This window comes from Mus pahari, chromosome 3 (genome assembly GCF_900095145.1).
Source record: "Mus pahari chromosome 3, PAHARI_EIJ_v1.1, whole genome shotgun sequence".
Classification (NCBI taxonomy): Eukaryota; Metazoa; Chordata; class Mammalia; order Rodentia; family Muridae; genus Mus; species Mus pahari.
In genome coordinates this window covers 48,688,470-48,713,161 of record NC_034592.1, presented here as the reverse complement: position 1 = coordinate 48,713,161, position 24,692 = coordinate 48,688,470, and the positions used below count along the sequence as shown (strand labels likewise).

General features: G+C 37.2%; 1 protein-coding gene across 9 annotated transcripts in view; it reads right to left on the bottom strand.

The window, feature by feature from the left end:
- Positions 1–24,692, bottom strand: part of Slc4a10 (solute carrier family 4 member 10) — a 121,031-nt gene that overhangs the window by 35,412 nt on the left and 60,927 nt on the right. For all 9 annotated transcript variants that reach the window (XM_029535807.1, XM_029535808.1, XM_029535809.1 and 6 more), the window contains 4 exons: positions 12,438–12,543; positions 7,228–7,389; positions 5,450–5,563; positions 4,193–4,354 (listed from right to left, as the gene is read on the bottom strand). In XM_029535807.1, the coding sequence (XP_029391667.1) occupies positions 4,193–4,354; positions 5,450–5,563; positions 7,228–7,389; positions 12,438–12,543 (544 nt within the window). The remainder of the gene's footprint in view (positions 1–4,192; positions 4,355–5,449; positions 5,564–7,227; positions 7,390–12,437; positions 12,544–24,692) is intronic.

The following is a 24,692-nucleotide window of genomic DNA, read 5'->3' as shown; positions in this document are numbered from 1 at the left end:
GGAATGTGGTGCCAAATGAATGCTGTGAATGCATTCATTTGCTCCAGTGATCTGGGATTGTATTGCTGTTTATTAAAAATGATGTCAAAAGAAGCCTGAACTGTCTACAGAAACATGTAGAAAATCCCAGAGCTGCATCTTAACAGAAACTTTCTCTTCTGCAAATAATGTCTCTCTTTATTTCCACTTTTTACAGAGTATGCTCTAAACAAAACCAAGCTTTTGTTTTTAATGCCTTTAAAAGGGATTTGGTTCATCGTTGCCTACCCCACCCCCAGCAATTCTAAAGGGAGATCATAAATTCTAGAGAGTGTATGGATTTATTTGCGCATCTATATAATATATAATAATTTTCCTGGTCATATTTTTATTTTTGTGGCTACTTTAATGTCTGCGTGACGCGAAGGCCAGTGGGGTGATTTGGAGTTTTGCTCATTTATGCTCCCTTGTTCTTGGGTATAATAACTTACCTAATCAATGAGTCGGGTAGCCTGAATAGCTCAACGCCTTATTGTGTATTTACTACTACAAAACTATTGTTAAAACATTTTCTTGATGTTATGAAAAAATATCACGTAAATGAAAATGACTCATCTGGCAATGAGGTGCAGAAAAATCAAAAGCTCTATAATACATTTGGAAGAGATCTAAGATGATAAAGAGATGGTATTCACTTGGATATATGCTGCATTGACTACCACATGCTTGTGCAGAAATGAAAGAGCACAATCCATGGAATGATGTTCCAACCAAGGTGGTGAGGAGCTTTCAGTTAAAAATTAATAAAGGCTGGAAGTATAGTTAGCTTGTGATTTGGGGATATACTCAGGGAACATCATTTCATGAACATGAAGCTCATGCCAAAGCCAGGAAACTCTAAAAAATTTCAACAGGCAAGGAGACTAGCTATGGACAAACTGTTATTCTTAATAAATAATATTGTAAGAAGTAATAGTTTTGTTGTTGTCAGAAGGAAAAGCAGCAACAACAGAGTGCATCATAGTGGAACATATAGGAGAAAATAACTATAGGCAAATAATAATAATAATAATTAATAATAATAATGCTTTATTGCTGTTAAATTATGACTATGCTGGAGTACATCATAGTGGAACACATAGGAGAAAACGGCTATAGGCAAATAATAATAATTAATAATAATAATACTTTATTGTTGTTAAATTATGACTATTCTGGAGTACATCACAGTGGAACATATAGGAGAAAATGGCTATAGGCAAATAATAATAATAATAATAATAATAATAATAATAATAATAATAATAATAATGTTTTATTGTTGTTAAATTATGACTGTGCTGGAGGGACCCTGTTTTGAACACTGTGAGTGTAGAGTGCTCACAGTGCAGTGGCTGAGGACAGACTGACTACCGTGGAGTAGAGACAGTGTGATGAATCCAGTCTGTTGTTCACTAAATCCATGCTGATTTAAAATTTATATTTAAAAAGTTAAATATATACTGATTTATTCATGTAACAAAAGAGATAATGTAATATACCCCGTGTTTATTTCAGGGACTGGAAATTAAAAGTTGCACTTCTTTATTCCATTCTACCTATTTGAGTACTTTGAAGACACACTAGCAGAACATTCTACTGTATGCTAGCAACACTGTACTCAGTTAAAGGAGGAAATGAATGTATTGATTTGGAACTTTGGAACTGCTCTAAATGTCAAGGACATACTCTATTTGTAAGAAGACTGAGGAGCAAGAGCAAGGGCCTGTGATGTATAAGGCTGAGTCTCTGGGAAGGAGCCAGGGGGGCATTTAATAGTTGAGGGGCTGATACCAACCTCAGCAAGTCTTCCTCTACATCTAGCCTTTTAAACATGATTCCACTACAGGCCAAGAATAGCTCTACCCAGAACAGTTTAAGGACAGCCTGTATGGACAGCAGAGCTTCAGCAGGCCAGTGGCATTTCTGCCTGTTATTACAAAGGCTAACCTACTCTTCAAAAGGCAAACAGTGACCTTATATCTTACTTTCTACCTAAATATCAGTCTTTTTGTTCAATCTTAAACATGAATATAATGAAATACATTCATTTAAAATGGTTATTCAGATTATGTAGTTGGTATGGCCTTTAAGGTAATGGTCTTATGTGGGAAAAAGCAGGTACTCCGTGCACTGTGTAAACATTTGAGCTGGGCACACCACACTAAAGACCCTGAGTTTATGCATCTCTAGAACCAAAGAAAAGCTATCTATGTTCGAGAGAAAAGGATGAGCAATGTCACTTTCAGATTAATGAAATATGGAATTTTCACTTTTCCCTTTAACTCTTCATATTCTGTTTTTAAAATCTAACTCATACAAAAACAGAAAAGTAAAGATATTTTTATTTTTTTAAAAAAAAGGGAAAAACAAGATGTACAGTCGTGAATGATTCCTAGATTTTAGAGTGTAGTTGGCAATATATTTTGATGCATTATGCTTTATTGACTACAGAGCTGCATGATTAGCTATGCTGCTCAACAATGTAGTTTTACCATGTAGTCAGGGTGGCCTTGAACTCATGATTATCCTCCTGACTCAGTCTCCCAAATGCTGGAATTTCAAGAGTTAGTCACAATATCTAGTATTAAGAATTTGTGAAAATGTAAATTATATATCTTCAATAATTAAAAATTTTATTTAACAAAAAACACAAGCAAGTTGAATTATTTTTTAAAAGAAGTTTCATCCTAAAATTGTTTTCAATAGAATGAGGAATGCTCATACTCTCTAATATTTACTGCAAATTCCTCAATATAATTTATTACAAATAATTGTACATTCTTATAACTATGCTTATTGTTATATCAATGAAATAATTTACATAGACATTTTAATTATCCTAATATTTTCTAAAATTGTACATAGCACAAGAGTTGCTACTTCAGCAAAAATTCTTGAGTTTAAAAGACATGCAGAGGTAGCTGGCAATTTCTTCAGTGTCAGAACAGAATAAGATTATGTATGTCCTATATTACAAGTTTTGATTCTAATTTAAAAAATAATTCAATATAATTACTTCATTTCCCACCCCCACCCTTTCCAGCTTCCTTCTTTCAACTTCTGCCATGCCTCCAACCTCCATCTCAAACTTAGGGCTTCTTCTTTATTAACTGTTGCATACATAACACACATGTATACACACATGTAACTATAATTTGCTAACTCCATTTAGTGTTGCTAATGTGTATATGACTTCAGGGCTGACCATTTGGTTCCTGCAAATCAAATAGGGGCTCCACCCTGGGAAAGACTACACACATGTAACTATAATTTGCTGACTCCATTTCGTGTTGCTAATGTGTGTATGACTTCAGGGCTGACCATTTGGTTCCTGCAAATCAAATAGGGGCTCCACCCTGGGAAAGACTGATTCTCCCTCTCTCAGCAGTTATTAGTTCCCTGTAGCTCTTTGTAGTTCTTTGCCTACTAACAGGTCTGGTGAGGTTCTCCTCTTCCATGTTAGCATGTCTCTTGGTATTGTCCTTGCTGTGGTTCATAGGTATGCATTTCCTATCTCACAGAACACCTCCTGTTCCTCTGGCTCTTATAGTCTTTCTGCCTTCTCTTCTTATATTGATTCTGACTATTTTTAACCATTCGATATTTTGTGGACTTAGTTAACACACACACACACACACACAATTATATTAAATAAAATCTACTTTTACTAAAAGTCCACAATAATGCTCAAAGATGTCACATATAAACTATAGTATTTATGGCCATACTTTCCCTTTGTGTTAGGCATTACAAACAAATAATAATTTTAAATGATATAATTCAGTGAAACATATCTTAAATATGGTCCCTTGTAATAACGAACATACTTGGCATCAAATAAAGGAATAGCGGAATCCCAGGCATAAGTCAAGTTGGTAAGTATTTTCTTACCAGAATTGAATATTTCACCAAGTTAATGTTAAGCACGCTAAAGTTAGAACCATTTTTCCCTTTTAGAAGTAAGGTTTCAGACTCAAGGATAGACAAATATTGCAACCAAATTTTCATATCACCATAAGACAAAGTGTCCTAGAAAACAATAAAAACTACAAACCTGAAAACAGTATTCTATACTGAACAAACGTATACATATTAAAGACGAAACCTATGACCATCAATTACTATCAGATGAATAAGAATTATTTATATTAAATGGATATTAAATACATACCTTTAGCTTGTGCTCTTTTCTGTTGATGATGACAGCTGTAATCTGCTGGTCCATGAAAATCAGAATAGTACAGAGTAAAGCTGGGATAATGGCAGCTATGATTGTCCACCATGGGTTTGGACCCAAAGGTGTAACAAACCAGCCACGGTCATCTCTGGTAGGCTGAGAAAAAAAAATGAAGCATAGATATCAGTAGCAAGATTGATGAGTACTTAACCAAACTAAGTCATACAGATATAAACATGGAATTATTAATTATGAAGTGATTGGCTGAGCATTCAATGAGTAATGAACTCACGGATCATTCACATAACAAAGGACACCACTCTGAGTGTCTTATCTTTTAACCCGTTTTTTCTCCACAGCACTGTAAGGATGAAATTGAAGCATAGAGTACCGTAGTAAGTTGTCTAAGGTTCCAGGGTTAATATTTAATTGAGGTCAAATTTTAACTCCAGCAGACTAATTAAAAAGTCATTCTCAATCAATACCTGTATTTAATAGTAACACCAATACCTGCTATTTACCGTATGCAAATTTGTCTACATTTAAGATTGCATATTGTACACTACGCTAGAAACAAGGCAGAGCTTTCTTTTAGTTTAGCAGACATATAAATGGAGGGTTTTGGTGTAATATAGTAACTTATTTTAGGTGTGTGCACAGGCTACTCTATGAAAAACTAAAACCAAAACAAACCAAAACAAAAAACCAGAAACTGAGCCCCATCAGAGGCTCAGCAAAAGGTTCAAAACAAGGCCTGCTGCTGGAAATGAGTCCCAGAGGAATTCATTACGACAGCAAATGATTCTCCAATTAAGTCCCTAGCTCTGTTTGACAGATGAGAAAACAGGCTGAGGCAGTAAATTTGCTGGCATCCAGGGCTGACCTGCCTTTATAATATGGTTGGTACACTCATCTCAAGCCTAGCTTTTAATCTGTCTTTCAAACCCCGTTCACTCTGCAGTTTTGCCTCACAATAACGCATGTTCCTCGGTTTCAGAATGCTTCTTTGGTTTTTAGGCATGTTGTACTGTTTGCGTATCTTCCAACTATTATAGATGATAGGAAACGTTTAAGCAGTCTTGAGGTTTCATTTTTATTATTCCTTTTAATACCAGACAACAATTTATTTCTTAATCTATTAATGCGTGTTGCTCATGTTCTCATAAAAGTCTCTTGTATTGGATCACAGATCATCTATTTGATGCAGAGCAATAGAAAGGAGGATAGATGTTACACGCTAGATAAATTCACCTTGAAAACGCTTGGTACTTGAAGTTTTGGTGATGGGATCCCAATGGCATAGTCAATTAAAACCATACAAAGAATTGTAAGAAAAACCGCAAAATCGCTCACTATGGATCGAACCTAAAAATAATGAAAACGTTGTTACTTTGAGGGAGCTATAAATAACTAGCAATATTCAGTAGCCGTCTTGAGTATGACTGCTGCGACACAATATCATGATGTTATTCTGTATGCACATTGTAACATATTATCATTAGCTATGCTGTGCTATAGTCTGAATATGTGTCTCTCATCCACACTTTTTCAGAATATTTATTGAACTGAAATAATGGTGGTCATTTTAATATTCATTTAAAGTATCTATTATAAGCCCAAGTATGTGAAAATTTAGAACACAGAATAAAGTTCTCTAGCCTGTATCAGGTGAATTTTAGGACTCGAATACATGTTATATTTTAACATTATGAATCCAAAGGACCACTAAATGGCATTACCTACAATCAGTAATTTACACAACGGTGTAGGCAAATTTTAAGATTTCTTTGATATAAAATGAACTTTATATAAGCCAGTTTTCAAATCACTTCTCATTGTAGAAAGCCATTGTGCAGTGGTACACAGCTCATGGCACACATGTGCAAGTCAAAGAAAAACCTCCTGAGATGCTGGCCTCATTTCCTATTGGCCTGGAACCTCATCCAATAGTTCAGGCAAAGGCACATGTAGGATGCACCTCTTTTCCCCTGCAATCTCACAGTGATATCTGGGAATACAGGGTGTGCACCAATACACCCAGCTTCTCCCCACCCCCACCCCTTTACCATGGGCTCTGGGACACTGGGTTTAAGTTCTTATGCTTACAGAGCAGGCACTTCACAGTCTGAGCCATCTCCCAAGGACATTTTTGAGAAGTTACTCTTAAAAACTACCAATAACATTTGCTTTCTATTAGTATGCTTTTGCAACCCATGAACAAAGTCATTGGATTCCAACATAAAGAAAATGGTTCAGCTGAAAGATGGAGAAGATAAATCTGTCATCTTTCATGAAGAAGATAGTGACCGAAAAAGCAGTGGTCTCTGGAAGGAACTCTTCTTATTTACCAAAGTGGATTTTTTTTTTTTTTTTGAGATATTTACCTCGGTCTGAAAAATATTTGTTTCGTGTGTGGTGTGTTTGTGTGTGTGTGTGTGTGTGTGTGTGTGTGTGTGTGTGTGTGTGTGTGTGTGAAATCTCATCCTGGACCTTTTCATGGTGGAATCAGACCTCACAGATTTTTATATTGTAGTGTTAAATATTGAACTTGGTTGATTCCGTTTACTTTCTCAAATATGCAGATACAAGCATGGTGGCTTAGGGTAAAGGACTGATGCATTTAAAACAAGAAAAGAAAATCGTGTTCTAGTGCACAGTGCCAGGCTTCTCCATTTAGAGAGTGTAACACCGGTTCCTGTCAGGCTGGCATAGGCCCCACTGCTCCCTGGGAAAGAAAGTGACAATCACTAATATGGCGTGTGCTTTGACTTTCCAAAACTATGTGGGAAGGGAAGTGCTGACCTTTCAGTTTGAAGGAAAGCAGGAGGGCTTGTGCCACCTCTGGTAGCTATGTCACAAAGGGCTTCCTCCACAGCCCTGTTCTAGGGCCTACGCCTAGCTTGCCCGTTCTCTCATAACCTTTCTACCGGTTCATGCCATTCCATCAGTAACTCTCCCCTAACACTGAGCATGTAGAATCACAGAATACTTAGTTTATATTTGGATCAGAAATATTTGAACCCAAGTACCTTGGTTGGGAAATAGCGGCTGGTCTTGAACTGCTTCAGGGTGGCTGACATGGTAACTGTGGAGAAGAACAGGATCACTGACCAGAAGAGAACATCCGGCACATAGGGGTGGCCATGGCCACAGGCTCGCCCGACATACTCCCCATGCAGTGACCTGCACTCCTGAGAGGAAGGGAAACACAACTGCTAAAACACACTCAGTGTATGTCTTTCAGAAAACTAACACCCTATCAAACGCAGCGGAGACACCTAGACTGCCCACCCATGGCTCCCCCAGAGAACTTAGGAGATAGGACACTTGATTTCAAGTTCTACTTGAATAGGTTTTAAATCTGACATCGATTAAGTTCAAGATAACAGAAATATTTTAAATGTGATGTTTGATCATGTAGTGTGTACTAACATCAGAAACACGATAAAGCCTTTAAATATATCATTTTAGTTTTTTTTTTCACACCAACACCATAGACAGATATTTTCATTTATATTTGATATCAGAGAAAACTGAGACACGGAGAAACTAAGCCATGGTTTTCAGCCTCACTAATGCTGTGTGGTAGAGCTGGGTATATGCACCGCTCTCGTGGTAGGCGTGATAGACTAGTGCAGAACAGCAATTATTTTTAAAAACTAGTTCAAAAATACTAAGAAGGCTATGAAAGGTAACAAAAAATGATGACATGCATTTAAAGAAATAGAAATTTGAATCTTATATGGTAACTATTGAATTCAAATCACAAACGATAAAGAAATGCCTACATGAACAAGGAAAGGGTCATGTTTGCTCTGCTTTCCCACGGGCTTTCTTCTGCTTTCATGTTTGTTTGTTATGTTTTGTTTTTTAAGGGGAGAAAAAAAAAGGAAAAAAAAAAAAGAAAAGAAACAGAGAAAATTTAATTACTGTCTTAGCCATTAGGTGGCAGCAAAGTCCAAAAGAACTTCAAGGGGGAAAACAGCATTTTATATAAGCATTAAATATTTTGAAAGGAAAAAATATTTCTAAGTCATCTTGGAAAACTTTCATATTCTAAAAATTATATTACTGTATTCAAAACAAATAGAAAATATCAGCTTAAAGAAGCCAGGAAAATCTTTATTCATCTAGGTATTGTGACCCTGAACAAGACTTGCTTTGTGGAATAGTACAAAGAAAATTTAGAGATATGTTATTTTCAGTGAACCAAACTTTAAGTCCCTGAGTTCACTCTACAGTAAAACAAACTCCTCTGAAATATTTAAAATAAATAAGTGGCCACATTGTCATGTGAAAACAAGCAACCAACCAACTTCTCCTTGACATAGGTACCCAATCTAAAGGTTCTTGAAAAATCCTATCAGAATAACTTATAGCCATGTAACAGACACCACACTGTCTTTATTATTAGCTAAATTTCAATTATTCATGTTAAGATGATTCAGAGCACAGAAACTATGTTACTGAAGAACTGCAGAATAAACCTCTTAGGCTTATTTATAGCTTTAATTTTCCTTCTTAAAATTAATAAATAAATTTTGAAAAAAAATCTTTGAAATTTCCAGTCTCTTTTGTGTGCATATTTACAAATGCTTGGAACAATTGCGAAGCAGTGTCATGTGCACCAGATGTCTAACCAGAGGAAGTGGGAGTCGCACACAGCACATAGTGATTTGTGAGCACCTGCAGTCTGTTGTGCATGTCTGAAAGGCTTCTACGAATTCTATGGATGTAGGTGGGTCAGACACTCTATTCCTAAGAAGCCAGATGCAAGAAAAGATCATTCAACTGACTAACTAAAAGAGAGAGAGAGAGAGAGAGAGAGAGAGAGAGAGAGAGAGAGAGAGCTAGTTATCTCAACTCAAAGCACATTGTAAAGTATTATTTTTTCTTGAAACAAGGGTGGGGCTCTGATTCTAAAAAGTAAATTCTGTAGGTTAAAAAGTACCTAAAGAATTTAACATTTATTTTCAGCTTTATACTATCTACATGTCCAACACACACACACACACACACACACACACACACGCACACACACACACAAAGAGTGAGAGGGGGTTGGGATAGAAAAAGAGTCAGAGATAGAGTCAAAGAAACGAAGAGACAGAGAGACAGAGGGAGAAAGGAGTCCTTTGGACTTGCAAACAAATTTCAAAGCCTTTCTTTTATTTTAGTCTATCATGGTTTACCATATAGTAAGTATTCAAAAGATACTAGCTGACAAACAGATTCTAATTACTCTTCCAACACATCCTATTTCAACAATTCTGTAAATTGGTAAAAATTAACATTGAAATTATTAGTATGTTTTGAAAATAGGAATGTAAAATTATGAATGTATATATACATACATTATATATATATATATATAGAGAGAGAGAGAGAGACAGAGACAGAGACAGAGACAGAGACAGACAGAGACAGACAGAGAGAGAGAGACCACAAAGCATTGAAACAAATTTCAAGCAATTGGTAATCACTTTTCCTTCTTTTTTAGTTTTTACAGATTTTTGAAATTATAATGTAATTAAATTATAATTACAATATAATAACAATAGTTGTAATACCATTACATTTTCCCCGCCTCTCTCCTTCCCCCAAATGTTTCCACATATCCCTCCTTGCTTTGAGACGTTGCTGACCGTACTTGTGTATGTGCACAGAGACAGAAGTCTAAGTCTATTAGCTTGCCATAAAGTTGAATTAAACAGTAAACGTGAGGGGAACGTAGTTCAACATAATCATTTGGTGTTTACCAAACATTTAAACCTTTGATTTTGATTTTCTGCCTTACTGAGTTATCAAGGCACAAGTTAGTAATCATAAGATATATTATGATGAAATAAAATAATATGTGACATTCCAAATACATAGTATGTAAATTAACCATTACATCACTATTTTATAAAACTAGTTACAACAGTCATCAATATAGGACTTTATTAATTACATACATTTGATAATAATTATGGTTATGCTGCAAAACAGAATAAGATAAATTTATTGACTTTCATTGACTTATGAATATTATTTTTCTCTACATAACATCAATTCTGCTGAGCCTGTTACTTATCAAGAATACATATTATCTATTGAAAAATCTGCTATTAACTGATGAAAAATGATATGATATTTCTTATGTAACATTAATTCATAGTAGAGAATTTTAAAAATTAAAATAAGGCATAAAATGTTAAATTTGTTTTGCATCTATTTTTTATAACCCTCTAACTGTACCAAAACTTCTATTGTCAAAGGATGGGTGGGTAGAGAGGTGGGAGGCTCTGGTAGGAAGAGGGGAAAGGGGGACACTGATATTGATTAAAAATTCTTAAGCAAAAAATTGAAAATAATTCACTTGTGGCTAATGTCATCAATTGGATTGGCTAATATATAGAATAAATTTTACTATTTTGCATTAAATGATTTAGAGAATATACAACACATGAATTATTTTGTTGAATAATTCAGACTGGATTATTTTGAATTTGTGATCAAGAGAAAATAGAAATATGTGGCACAAAATGAAGCTTTGTAGATAAAGCACAAAGCTCACTGCCTACACACCTACCATGACCTCACCATGACCCCACATAATTCCACCATGACCCCACCACAACCTCAGCTCTAATTTCTCACTAAACTTGCATTGTTCTTTCTTGTTCACAACATCACTTCCTTTACTGATTAATTTAAATGGTTTTCTGGAAACAAGAACCCTGGTTGCATTACTTTTCTAGGAAAATATAGGTGGAAAAGAATAAAAGTTAACCACAACAGCAGACAAGAGAAAGTGGAGGTTTATTCGAGAAATGAAAGGGACTCTTCTGTTTTCAGGATGCCTAGATTTAAAAAGCAAAATTTGTAACCTACACATTTTAACATTAATGTGTGTTTTATCTCTCTCTCTCTCTCTCTCTCCCCTCTCTTTCTTGTACACAGAGAGACAGAGAGCAGGAGAAAATAAAGATCATAAAATATAGGGCAAGATTAAATTGTAAACCAAGAATAAGTAAATCGATTTTTAATTCTGAAAGAATGTATACAGCAGAATATACCTCAGTAAGGGGAAAGAACCAAAAGCAAAGGGTTAAATGTTAGATAAATACCAAATGATTATGTTGAACAATGTTCACCTCAAATGTTTGCTATTTAACTCAACTTTATGGCAAGCTGGTATGCTTAGATTTCTGTCACTGTACGCACACAAGAGTATAGTCAATAATATCTCCAAGTCAACTATTCTAAAGAATACTTGGGCATAGTTTAAAATATTTACTATACGCATGTAATATGACTAATAGAAAAGAGGCCATGAGTTTTAGGAGTGCAAGGAGGGATATATGGGAAGGTTTGCAGGAAAGAAAGGGGAGGGAGAAATGTTTTAATAATATTATAATCCCAATATATAAAGGTAGAAGGTCATATCCTTCTCAAATAATATATTTAAAGGCTTATAAGAGTTTATAGCAAAATATTTCTATGTTCCATTAACTGTATCACTTACTAAGATAGTATGTGTTTAATCAAATGAAATAGAATTTGTTTGTGCTGGTGGCAGAACATACACGTAGGTAGGGTGGTAGGAGTCTCGGCTAGTAATGACTGCAACTGGAAGGAACAGAAAGGAAGTGGGGCTACTCGGGGATTTTTATACTTATTATAAAGCAGAACACTTGGGTGTTACCCAAATTTCATGTTCTCACTGAACAGAAATAAGTGAAGCCTGTGAATACAGAGTCTGAGAGATGCTCACACGTGAAGTGAAGAGTAAGAACAGAGAGATGTTCCTATGAGAAAACATTTACAAATAAAGGCATAAGGAAATAAAACACAGGCACAGAATTCAGCCACTATATGTAGAAATATGGATCTACCCTATCTTTTTTTTGTTGTTGTTTTGAGTAGAATACAGAGTAAAAATAGAAGTTAGAAATCTGTTAAGAAAAAGAGTTTTTTTTTCTTTTAATTAGTATTTAATGTTTTCAGTTGGCGTGTCCCTTTCTTTTGTTTGTGTAAACTTTCAGAGGGACGCAGGTCTATGAAAAGAAAGGAATGAAAAGTCCCAGTTATGAACAGATATCTGAAATGGGGGAACTTTAAAACAAAGCTATCACTTGTCTAAGTTTGTATTTCCAAAATTCTTACCAGAGTCGCAATAACTGATTAATAATGTTAATAAAGGTCTTTACAGTAAATGACTCAGATTTGAGTTCCTTTGCCATGTTTTACTTACTGACACAGTTAGGTTCCCCCAAATTATGTCAGAGGCAGAAAGGTTGGACTCCCGCCATTCCTTCAGTGTGTCGTTGCTGGGACTATGTGGCTCCATACAGTTACATCTGAAAAAGCAAGATAATTCCTTTTCTGAAAGAAGCAGATTTTTAAAAATGGTATCCAAAGCATACACCTGGGAGTTCATTTCCCTTAGGTAGAGCATTCATCTACCTGACAGGCCAGTAGTTGGGTCATTTAAACCACTCTTGGAAAGGCTACGTCAGCAGAGTGTTGGGACACTAGAGAGCTTTGCAGTGTTTCCGAGAGTGAGGGATCATTCCAATGTCTACTTGCCTGTGAGTTATAAGTCACCTGAAAAATTATAGATATCATGTGTATTGTAATAAGGTTACCTACCTTAGTTATCTGTACAATCTCATTAATTAAAAATGAAGGTGCCATTTAATTCACGCTTTAGAGGTCACATATACTTTGCCATACAATTCCCATTTAGTGATTGATTGGAAGGAAAAGCCTAGATATCTAGTCTAATACTTACCTTGGTGATGAGTGACAATTCTACTAAAGATCAAACCATCAATGCACATCAGTACTTATGAGGTTCTGGGATGGATAGTGAAATCACTCATAATCCTTTTACCTTGTCTGTTGAGAAGCATTTTCCTCTGCAAACACATTGCAAATGGCTCCGAGATCACCCACATAGGCCACATAACTGTAAAGTGCACTAGACTGCTGCTTTGGTTATGTTAACAGTACTACAAAACAAGATCATCGCCACGATAACTTCTATAGGAAAGTATCTCTCTGCCCAGGAAACACTCTCGCCTCCGTTTCCTACTACAAGAACTTGCTATGCTCATTACCAAGACGCTTCCATTCCTCATCGAGTTATATAGTCTGTTGTTATGAGAAATCCTGCTCGGAATGGGCTATAAGACAGCACAGTTTGGGCTCTCACAAAAGGAAGGCAGGGTTTCTCCAGCTGAGCTCACTGAGAGAGGGTTTAGGCAAGATAGTGACAAGGGTTTTAAGGGAATGGGTAATGGAAGCATTAGTTACCATGGGCAGTTAATATCAGTGTCTCCAATGTCAGCCGAGAATACTAGCAAAAAGAAACAAAGGCACTGTAGTGATCAATCATGGGCTGTTCCTAAGTTTCTGGACAAGTGATACATTGTGATAAGATGCAGGTTTTTGTGTCAGAGAGCTCAGTCATCTGATTGTCTAACCATGGGTAAATGAGCTAATCACTCTAAATCTGTTTCCTTTTATGGAAAATAAGATTGAAAATGCTTACCCATTAGAACCAATATTAAGAGATTAACACTACTCACACATATGTCTCTCATCTCCCTCCCTCTCCCTCTCCCTCCCCCTTTCTCTGTACATCTGTATGTCTCTGTCTGTCTGTCCTCCTCTCTCTGTGGTATTTAGTACACGCTTGGCTCCCTTTGAAATGGTGGCTGCTCTCATCAAGATCGTCACCATTTCCTAGTTCCTTCTTCAGTTGTTCATGATCTATAACAAACATTAAATTTTCACCCTCACAGAACATGAAGGCATCACTGCTTTCTCTACCACGCCAGTTTTCTCCATTTAATTTCAAAGTAAACGTGTATGCCGTCAGTCCTACTCATCCAGATCCTCATTCACAGCCTCAGTCACAAGTGGTTTAAAAATACTCAGAGAAAAACTTTACTGAACTTACATGGGTATATTCCTTGCCCTCATATCCTAAAGAATGCAGGGTAACAACTATTTACATTGCACCACATAGAAGACATCAAGATGCCACATGAAAATACTACAGTATTGTATGAGGGATTGTGTAGTCAAATCCTAACAACAGAATTAGATTTGAATCCTTGCTTGGCCTTGAAAGTCCTGCTCTTTCTGCTGTAATATGCTGATCCTAGATAGAAGATGGTGCCCTTTTGTTGGGCCCTATTTGGCGTTGGTTTGGGCCCTGAGGACAAACCCAAGCCTGGCTTGATTTTTGAGACCTGTCATTTGCTTGACTCAGCAGGACATACCGACCTGAATGAGACTGCCTCTGCCTAGTTACTGGTGATGTGTCGATTTCTCATAGGCCCCGTGAGATCACCCCACACCCCTCGCCATCTCACCCCACCCCATACGTCATCTCACCCTATACCCCATCCCCACCTCCTTGCCTTCTCTATATAAGCAAGTGCCTAGTTTAATAAAATGAGTTCTTGCTTTGACAGACTCTGGAACCGGGTGTGTTCCTTTTGGGCCTCAACACTCACCATGCTGCTCAGCCCCAGAGAGACTCGGCTGGACCAGGTTCTCTCCTCTCACTTGGACCTGGCAGCAGAGAGCTGATACCCTTTCTATCAGGATAGCAAGAAAAGCAAGAAGTGCCAGATCAAATCAAATGATCTACATTTCACTATGCCTCCCCAATTTCCGTTTCCAGGACATGTCTCCTTTAAGATATCACCCCCATATGCCCTGCATTCTTGCCTGTTATTATGACAGCTTCCTCCACCACCTTTATTTCTGCTGTTTAGTGCTCTGTGTTTTATAGTCCCATATATACCTGGTGATGTGGCTTCTCCATTCACTTTGCTCAGCTTGTGTGGCCTTGGGGCAGTGGTCTCTGCTACCTGGAGCGACTGCAGTATGTTAGTGATGCGCATGAAGTACCTACAGGCATAAAGTGCAGGGCACTCCTGCATTCTGCTTCTATTTACATGTGAACAGTGATTTTTCTCAAAGTGTTAAGCCTGATATAAATGTGGCAAACTCAAAGGAGCGACATGGTATGAAGCATATTATTAGTTACTCGTGCCTCTCTGGCGGGGCTTTGTGGCAAACCGCTTTTCTCAAGTCAATTCCAAGCTGGAAAAAATAGTTTAGTCTAAAGTATTTATTTTGTAATAGAGACTTCATGAGTAGCCAAGAAAACCAGTGCTCTCTTAGACTTTACACACTAGCTATCTGAACTCTCAGCAGTCAGGTTTCGCAGGGTACATGCTCACACAGAAAGTTTCAGTTATCTCTGGAACTCAGCATGCTGCCATCAGACAAGTGTCTGTCTAGCAGTGTGAGGCCTGGGGTGAACCCAGGGAAAATAGCAAGTGATCTGTCCACACCCTGAAGGCTTACAGGGGACTTCTGAAGGCTGGGGACTCATGCTCTTAAATATGAACCAAGAATAAAAGTAGAAAAAAAATCTTATCTGCCCTTGATATGAACTCAGTCCATATTGTTTTGAGTCAAACTAAAATCTAAACCAAAGTAACAAAACAAACAAACAAACAACAACAACAACAACAACAACAAAACGGGAAGTAACTCTCTGAGGGGAGACACCTGAGTGAAAAGCAAGCTCTCTGGTTGATTTCACCCAAGCTAACTTCTAGGGACTCCAGCGATCCAGTGGAGGTATTAATAAAAAGACTTTTTTTTTGGTGTTATCATCACAATATTGAATTTTCCAGACAAGATTATATTATTCAAGGCAAGCACTCAGCTGAGTGATCTTAGACATTTAGTCAATCTATCTTACCATGTCTTCATCTATGAAATAGTGGTGACAGTGATCAAGTTCACAGGCTATGGTGAGAGCAAACACATTAACATCCACAAAGCCTCAAAGACAGGATCTATTATAAGTAAACTCCACTTAGGTGTTTTATATCCTTAATACAGTTATTATTCCTGTTGTGACTACCACAAGCCTCTTGGCCCTGTAATAGAAGGCAAAAAAGTAAGGCAGAAGAAAGGACATTCTCTGCTACATTATTGTTTTTCTCTGTATTGTTACTAAAGCTCTTCAGCTATGAAATAAGTCAGGAATAGTGATACCCTCCACTAGTTCTTTCATTATTTGAGATGGTTCTCTCTCTCTCTCTCTCTCTCTCTCTCTCTCTCTCTCTCTCTCTCCTCTCTCTGTCTCTGCCTCTCTCTGTGTTTCAAAATTCAAGATTTTGAATTCAAGATTATATTTTCAAATTCTGTGAATAACTGAATTGGAATTTTAATGGGGATTACCCTGAGTCTATAATTTGATTTGGGTAGTATGGTCATTTTCACAGTATTATTCCTGTCAAGTTTCTTGAATCTTCTTCAATTACTCTTTTGGTGTCTTAAAGATTTTATTTTATACATCTTTCACTTCCTTAATTGGATTTACTTCAAGATATTGTTGTGATTTCCGTGAATGGGATCATTTGCCTAATTTCTTCCTCTATAGGTTTGTCAGTAGTCTACAGGTGAGCTTCTGAAATCTACATATTTACTTTGTACTCCACTACTTGCTGAACACCTTGACTAACTGTAGATGTTCCCTGAAGAAGTACATAGGTACTGTTAGAGGGAGAATTATGTCATCTGCACATAGGGATAATTTGACTTCTTCTTTCTCTATTTGTATCCCTTAATATCTCACTCATCTTGTTGCTCCAGCTAATATTTATACAATATACTGAACAGGAAGAGAGAGAGTGTCAATACTCTTCTTCCATATTACAGGAGAAATGCTTTGAGTCTTTCTCTATTTAACATGATGTTGGCTGTGGGGTTCCTGTATATTGCCTTTATTATGCTGCAATATGCCCCCTGTATACCTACATTCTCTAGGACGTTTATCATACAAGGATGTTAGATTTTTGTCAGAAAGCCATTTTATGCATCTAATGAGATGACCGTGTGATTTCTGAATAAATGAATAAAATGCCTTGTTGTAATGAATCAGTTGGCTTAAATGCACTTTCTATAGAGCATGCCCTCTGCTTTCCTTTGCTTCCCACAGAGAGCTGGTTCTCTAAGCACTCTTGATTGTATAAATGGTCACACTGTGATTAGATCAACAGAGTAGCTGAAGGCCCTCTTGCAACAGAACTTGCTTTGGTTTCAAGGACAATGGAGGCGACCTGCCTTTCCTGTGCAAGTGCCTCTAGCTGACTTCTGGAAAGCATCACTCGGTAGAACTCCCTTCAGCATTATCCCTAACCACAGATTCTGTCCCTTTGCCACAGCAGTTATAAATAGTGCTCTCCTTTGTGCACTAAACAGGAAGGGGTTGTGATTTTTTGTTTCCTCAAGCATTTTTATTAACTAAATTAGCCCTCAAGAGTGTATTATATATTAATACAAGATATAAAATTAGAGAAATATGTGCGTGAGTGTGTGTATGTGTGTGTGTAGCAGCTAAACACATTTATTTTTTATTTAAATAGTATTCTGATTTATAATAAATAAAGCTACACTACAGAATATTTATTTTATATAAAACTAAAAATGTTTTTCTGCCCCATGCACACACACACACTTTCCACTTGATGTTTTCTATATTCTAACTAATAAATGTCGACTGTATAAGCAGGACCCCTTATATTACCAAGAAAGGCATTTACAAATAGGAAAATATGCTGAATTAACCGAATTTGGCTCGTTCAATAAATATCTTACAAGTGTCTTGTTCAGAGCAACTAGCCTGTTAATTTCCATGGTGAAGAATTTTTTTCTTCCACTAACACAAGTTATTAGAAAAGCTTCTGATGAGGACTAATGCTGCAGATTAAGTAGCTGTGACCCCTACAGCACCCAGCAGAGCCGTGACGAGCGAATGAGCAGTGCCTTGCACAGCACATGAACCAAAATAATTTGTGAACACTTCACAACAGGAATGGCAGATACCTTGATTAAAAGTATCAAATCATATTCACAGCATCAATAGTGGCATTATATTAGTTGTATATATGGAAGCCAAGGCAATGTTTCCAATAGGAAAGATAAATTTGAATGATACAGAGAGATCACAACATCAATTAGAAAAAGCATTACATCAGAAAATGAGCTCTACTCCACAGTGCTTTGTTTGATATTGGTAATCATAAACCATGAACTTAGTTGTAAAGCAAATATCTGCTTCAAAAATTTGAGTAACCATAAATTATANAAAAACAAAAATTCAGAGGAACTTTAGAAAGTTTATGGAGGTCTTTCTAGATTATAACTTCTCTGATTTGATGCAAGCCAAATTCTAGGTCAGGATATCAGCTTTTTGAGGCAGAAAATGCATTGTCTCAATATCGATGCAGGGGTATTTTAATGTAAATTGAAACACCATTAAATTTCACTTTAAATACTTCAGAATACATCCTTAAATTTAGGTCAGCTCAGAAGCAAAGAGAAATTGGGTCAGTACTTCATAGTCTGTAAACTCTCTAAGAATAGTCTTTCAATCTCACCAAAATCTGGTTTATATCATGTGGCTATTTGGTTCATATTTGAGCAAAGAATTCTCTTTTAAATATTGAGTAGTGATGCAATTTTCTGCCTTCTCACTGTCTTTGACATGAAAGTATGGGAGATAATTTTATTTAGGATGTATGAATTGAATTTAGTTACAGCGAGGCAAAAGTATACACAAAGGATAAATTGTTGGCAGACACTGTTAAGATGCATTAACATCTACAGAGCTCCCAGGGTCTCAGGGGTACACAGATGAAGATACAGCAGCTCTGTCCCTGAAACTTTCATAGCTTATTAGAGGGACAGCAAGACTGAAACAGATCAATAATGAACTATATTTTTGATAGCAGTGTCCTGGAAACAACACTTTATCATTAGAATAAGTTAGGTCAATACATGACTGAAACTAAACTCCAACTTCTCACTATATACAGATGACAGAATGAAATAGATTAAAGGCCTAAACCCATGAAAGTTCTACTAGAAACCAGAGAAGTGTTTTTAGGACACTGGAATAAGTGAAGGGTTAGGGAGCGTGACTCTAAAGCATAAGGAATAACAGCAAAATGAGGAAACCAGAAACCTCAGGAAAAGGTAGCAGGAAGAAACAGCCAACAGGACAGGACAAGTCATTTGAAAATCATATTCCTGAGAAGGTATTGATAACCAAAATATAGAAAGAACTCAATCCAAGAGCATAGGTAATGATAAAAATAACCATAATACAATTTAGAAGTAGACAACAGCTCTAAAGTGTTTTCCCCACCCCTCTTGAGGAAGATATACAAATATCTTCCAACCAGTGTTCGAACAAAATGCTCTGCAGAACTGTCAGGCACACACAAATTTAAACTATGATAAGAACTCACCTGACTATAGATAATATGAATATCATCAAAAAGATGAAAACTATGATGAGAAATCACCTGACTATAGATAATATAAATATCATCAAAAAATCATAAAAAGATAATATGGATAACATCAAAAAGACCAATGTGTAGTAAAATGAACCCTCATATGATGGGAGTGTAAATTATTACAATTATTATAGAAAACCATGTGAACTTATCGCAATGATTGACCCCATTCGGAGTCCATCCCATCATCAGCCACCAATCCTAGATACTAATGCTCATGCTCATGCCGGCAAGATACTGCTGAAGGGACCCTGATACTGTGGCCTCTTGTGAGGCTACGCCAGTGCCTGGTAAACACCGAAATGGATGATCACAGCCAGCTACTGGATGGAACACAGGGTCCCCAATGCAGGAACTAGAGAAAGTACCCAAGTACCTGAAGGGGGCTGCAACCCTGTAGGTGGAACAACAACAGGAACTAACTAGTACCCCCTGGGTTTGTGTTTCTAGCTGCATTTGTAGCAGAAGATGACCTAATCGGCCATCAGTGGGAATAGAGGCTCCTTGGTCTTCCAAACTCCATATGACCTAGCACAAGGCAAGGCCTGGGCCAAGTAGTGGGAGTGGGTGGGTAGGGGAACAGAGGTGGGGGGAGGGGTATGGGAATCTTTCGGGATAGCATTTGAAATGTAAATAAAGAAAATAATAATAATAAAAAAAATCATAACTACCATATGATCCATCAATAATGGCTACGTATTCAAAGAAAATGAAATTGTTTGGTAAGAGGCACATGTGTACTCTCATGTTTATTGGATAACTAGTCATAAGATGCATGAAACAAAACATGGATGGATGGTCATTGTGTTAAGTAAAACAAGCCAGGAACAAAAGGAAACCACCACAAGATTGTACTCATATGTGAAATTAAAACTGTTAATCTCCATTTACACAATGGAGTACAACTCAGCTATTAAAAACAATGAATTCATGAAATTCTTAGGCAAATGGATAGAACTAGAAAATATCCTGAGTGAGATAACCCAATCACAAAAGGACATACATGGTAAGCACTCACTGATAAGCCCAAAAGCTTGGAATACCCAAGATACCTTTCACAGACCACATGAAGCTCAACAAGAAGAAAGACCAAAGTGAGGGTGCTTCAGTCCTTCTTAGAAGGGGTAACAAAATTCTCACAGGAGAAAATATGGGGACAAAGTGTGGAACAGAGACTGAATCAAGGAAAGGCCATTCAGAGACTGCCCCACCTGGGAATCCATCCCATATTCAGTCACCAAACACAGACACTATTATGGATGTCAAGAACTGCATGCTGACAGGAGCCTGATATCGCTGTCTCCTGAGAGGCTCTGCCAAAACCTGACATATACAGAGATGGATGTTCTCAGCAAACCACTGGACTGAAGACAGGGTTCCCAACATAGGAGTTAGAGAAAGGACTGAAGGAGCTGAAGGGGTTTGCAACCCATATGAAGAACAACAATATTAACCAACCAGACCCCCAGAGCTCCCAGGGTCTAAACCACCAAGGAGCACACATGGAGGGACCCATGGCACCAACTACATAAGTAGCAGAGGATGACCTTGTTGGACATGAGTAGGAGGAGAGGCCCTTGGTCCCATGAAGGCTGGATGCCCCGGTGTAGGGAAATGGGAGGGCAGAGAGGCAAGACTGGGTGGATGGGTGGGGGCACACCCTCATAGAAGCAAGAAGAAGGGGGATGGGATAGGGATTTCTGGGAGGAGGGGAAATTGGGAAAGGGGATAACAATTGAAATGTAAATAAATAAAATATCCAATAAAAACAAAACAACAACAACCAAAAAAAAAAACCCTATTAATCTCATTGAGGCTGAAAGCAGGATGGTAGTTACCAAAGTCTGAGGAGAACAGAAGAGCATGGGATATGTAAAAGGCTCAAGAATAGTCAACAGCCATTGTTATATAGGAGCAAGAAGTTGTGTTGTTTTGCTGTGCAACAGAGTGACTGTAGATAATAATGACAAACTATCATTTTTTAAAAAGCTAGAAATATCTGTTTGAATGTTTCCACCAGAAAGAAGCAGAATTGTGGAATATATAATTTTACACAGATGTGAGCACTATACAATGTACATATGTATTCAAACATTAAGAAGTATGTGTGTTAGTTTTAAAAACAATTTAGTTCAAAATCAAGAACAGAAAACAAAAATAGGAAGTGATAAATAAGAATCAAGAATTAACATTTTTAGATTTTAATTTTATTTTAGGCATATAAGTGTTTTTTCTGCATATATTTATTTTTACTGTTTGCATTCTTGGTGGTCATGGGGGTCAGAAACAGACATTGGAACCCTTGGAACTGGAGGGATAATTTTGCTTGTGAGCCATGTGGATGTTGGAAGAATAAGTGCCTTTAACCACTGAGCCATCTCTCCAACGCCAAATTATTTATTTATTGATTGCTCATTTGTTGATAAATATTTTGTGGAGTGTCTACCTGTATATTTTTTTATTGTAAGATGATATACAATACACAATTTAGATGGAAAAAATCTTATGTCAAGATTGCATAACAGTTTTTTTTAAGTAGCACTGATAGGATTCAGTGCATTATTAAAAGAATAGCATGTGAAGTTGGGAAGAGGAAGTGTTGGCCAGGCCTGGAGAACTGTAGAAGATAATGTGGAGTACATATAAAAAGATATTTATATGATATATGCCAAGTTCTTTGCAGACACAGTGGCATCAAATGGGTACTCAACTGTCCTGGTCTGACCATTATGGAAATTAGCCTAATGTAGGCATACAGGGATTATTCAATGAAGCACAAGAAAATAGAACAAAAATTGTGTAGTTATCAATTCTCAATAGATATATTCAATGTTATATAGAAAAATGGTCATAAGTGTTCTTAACTGTGTCTCATTTCTAATTTTTTAGACTAGTGAGTTCTAATTAGTGAGTGAAGTATGAGAACTTTCTTCATCTTCTTCCTGGATTTCTAGTCAACGTCTAGAGTTCTGTGGTAGACTGTGTGGAGAGCTGCGTGTGCCGCGCCTTAAAGGTGGCGCTGGCTTCCGCCCTCCACCATCCCAAGGGTGAGCGCTCTCTGGAGTAAACAGCTAAGGCTTATGATCTGGCTTGCTTCCATGTGCGTGTACCTATCCGCTTTGCCCACGTAGCTCCCTGGGATTGGTGTGGTTGAGAGTACTTAAGTGCGGGACAGGCGTTCCCCACAGCAGAAGAATCAGTCAGTCAGAACGGTCAGAAGATGATTCAAGTTTCCCGAATAAACTGCTTAAGGAAGAGTTCCTGTGTTGCGTCTTCCTTGCTGGCGAGGTGGGCGCGACAAGACTGATGTCCTATTTCACTGACTTCCTCCTAATGATTCCTTCACCAAGTTAGTTGTCTGACTAGTCTTTCAATCACAATTAATTTTTGATCTGTATATATTAGCTAAATATGTCCATATATAATTATATGTATTTATTCCATATTAAGATTCTTAGTGTCAATTTTTTCAAAATTTATAGATTCCATTTTTTAAAAAACATTGAAAACTGTTAGAAGTTTAAAAGTAAACCATCCAAGGCAGGCAGACTATAAACCGAACAGCTGCTTAAGTGGGGTCAGCCCTGCCATTTAAGTAAGCATGGAGGGCACAGAGGTCGGACACGTGGTGGGCAAGCAGCCACCTGGCAGGGAGGAGAGAGTCAGAGAAAGAGGAAGGAACTTGGAAGTATTAGCAAAAGCATGCTTAGAACAGAGTTAAAAAGAAAAGAAAACGTTAAGCTGTTCAGAGTAGTTCAGAAAAGCAGACAGTCTTGTGGAGCAATATTATCTTTAAAAATAGTCATACTAGAAATTAAAATAGATTTCAGAGAAATATTGAAGCTAGAAAGACAGATAACTAGAAAAAACAAACAAACAAAAAAAACAAAACAAACAAACAAACAAAAAAAAACACTTGTTATCTTGCAAAGGACCTGGTTTCAGGTCCAAGCACTTTCATGGTGGTTCACAAAGATTTTAAATCTAATTTCCCAGCATCCAACACCATCTTATGGACACCATAAGCACCATTCAAAGTCTCTCTGCCTCTGTCTCTGTCTCTGTCTCTCTCACACACACATGCACACACACACACAAATGCTTTACTTGTCAAACTTGAAAGGGGATGACGATTATTTTTGACCGTGTTTAGTTGGCTAAAGTGCATTAAGTACATGAAGATTTCTACAGCATTGTGATAGGACTATGGAGAAGAAAACTGTATTTAAGTTTTTAAACCTTAACAGAGACTCAAATCTAGTTAAGTGACTAAGAGAAAGGACAATGAGTATAATACCAACCGGAAGCACTTATCCAAAACAAATTACAATCTTTTGTTATGTAAAGGAGCATAAAAACAAGTATTTGAATGGACAGAAATGAGACAGTAGATAAAAGCAAGAACAAAAACTGCTCATCGCTTAGTCTTCATAACTCTCCTAGAGCTCTTTACTTATTGCTAAACGTGACAAATTTAGTTTGATCATCTGATGTAGAATAAACTCTAAATGAGATAGATTATCTTGACACTGTTGCTTGGCAAGATAAAAGGCAAGTGTGAATTTTGAGGTGTAAGGTCTACATCTTACAGTGTTGTGAGGTTAAGATGCTGAAAAGCTAGGCAAATGTTGTTGCTATTGTTATTTAAATCAAGAACACCACAAGAACAAGGCCCACAGAGTTAACTAAGCAGGGTTCACAGGGGATCACAGAGACTGAGGGTGCATGGGTCTGTGCTGGGTCCATATGGTATGGCTGTTTAGCTTGGTGTTCTTGTGGGACTCCTGAGAGTGGGAGTGGGGTGGGGTTCTGACTCTTAGACACCCAACTGGCTTAGGTTTATGCTCTCAATTCATTTGCCACCATCTATTTTCGTCTATTTTCTTTACTTTGGGTAAATGGCTTTTTTACTCTACTACCTCTCAATCTAAGACTACGTTTTAAGGTAATAACGATCTCTTGGAGCACCCACTCCTTCATGTTGCTGGACCACCTTTCTTCTCTCCAGAGCTATGATACAACCTTACCTCTTACCATCTATAGCTGGCAGCACTTTTGCCTCAACTTTTATGCCTGAAATAGTCTTTATTACTCTAGCTTTAAAC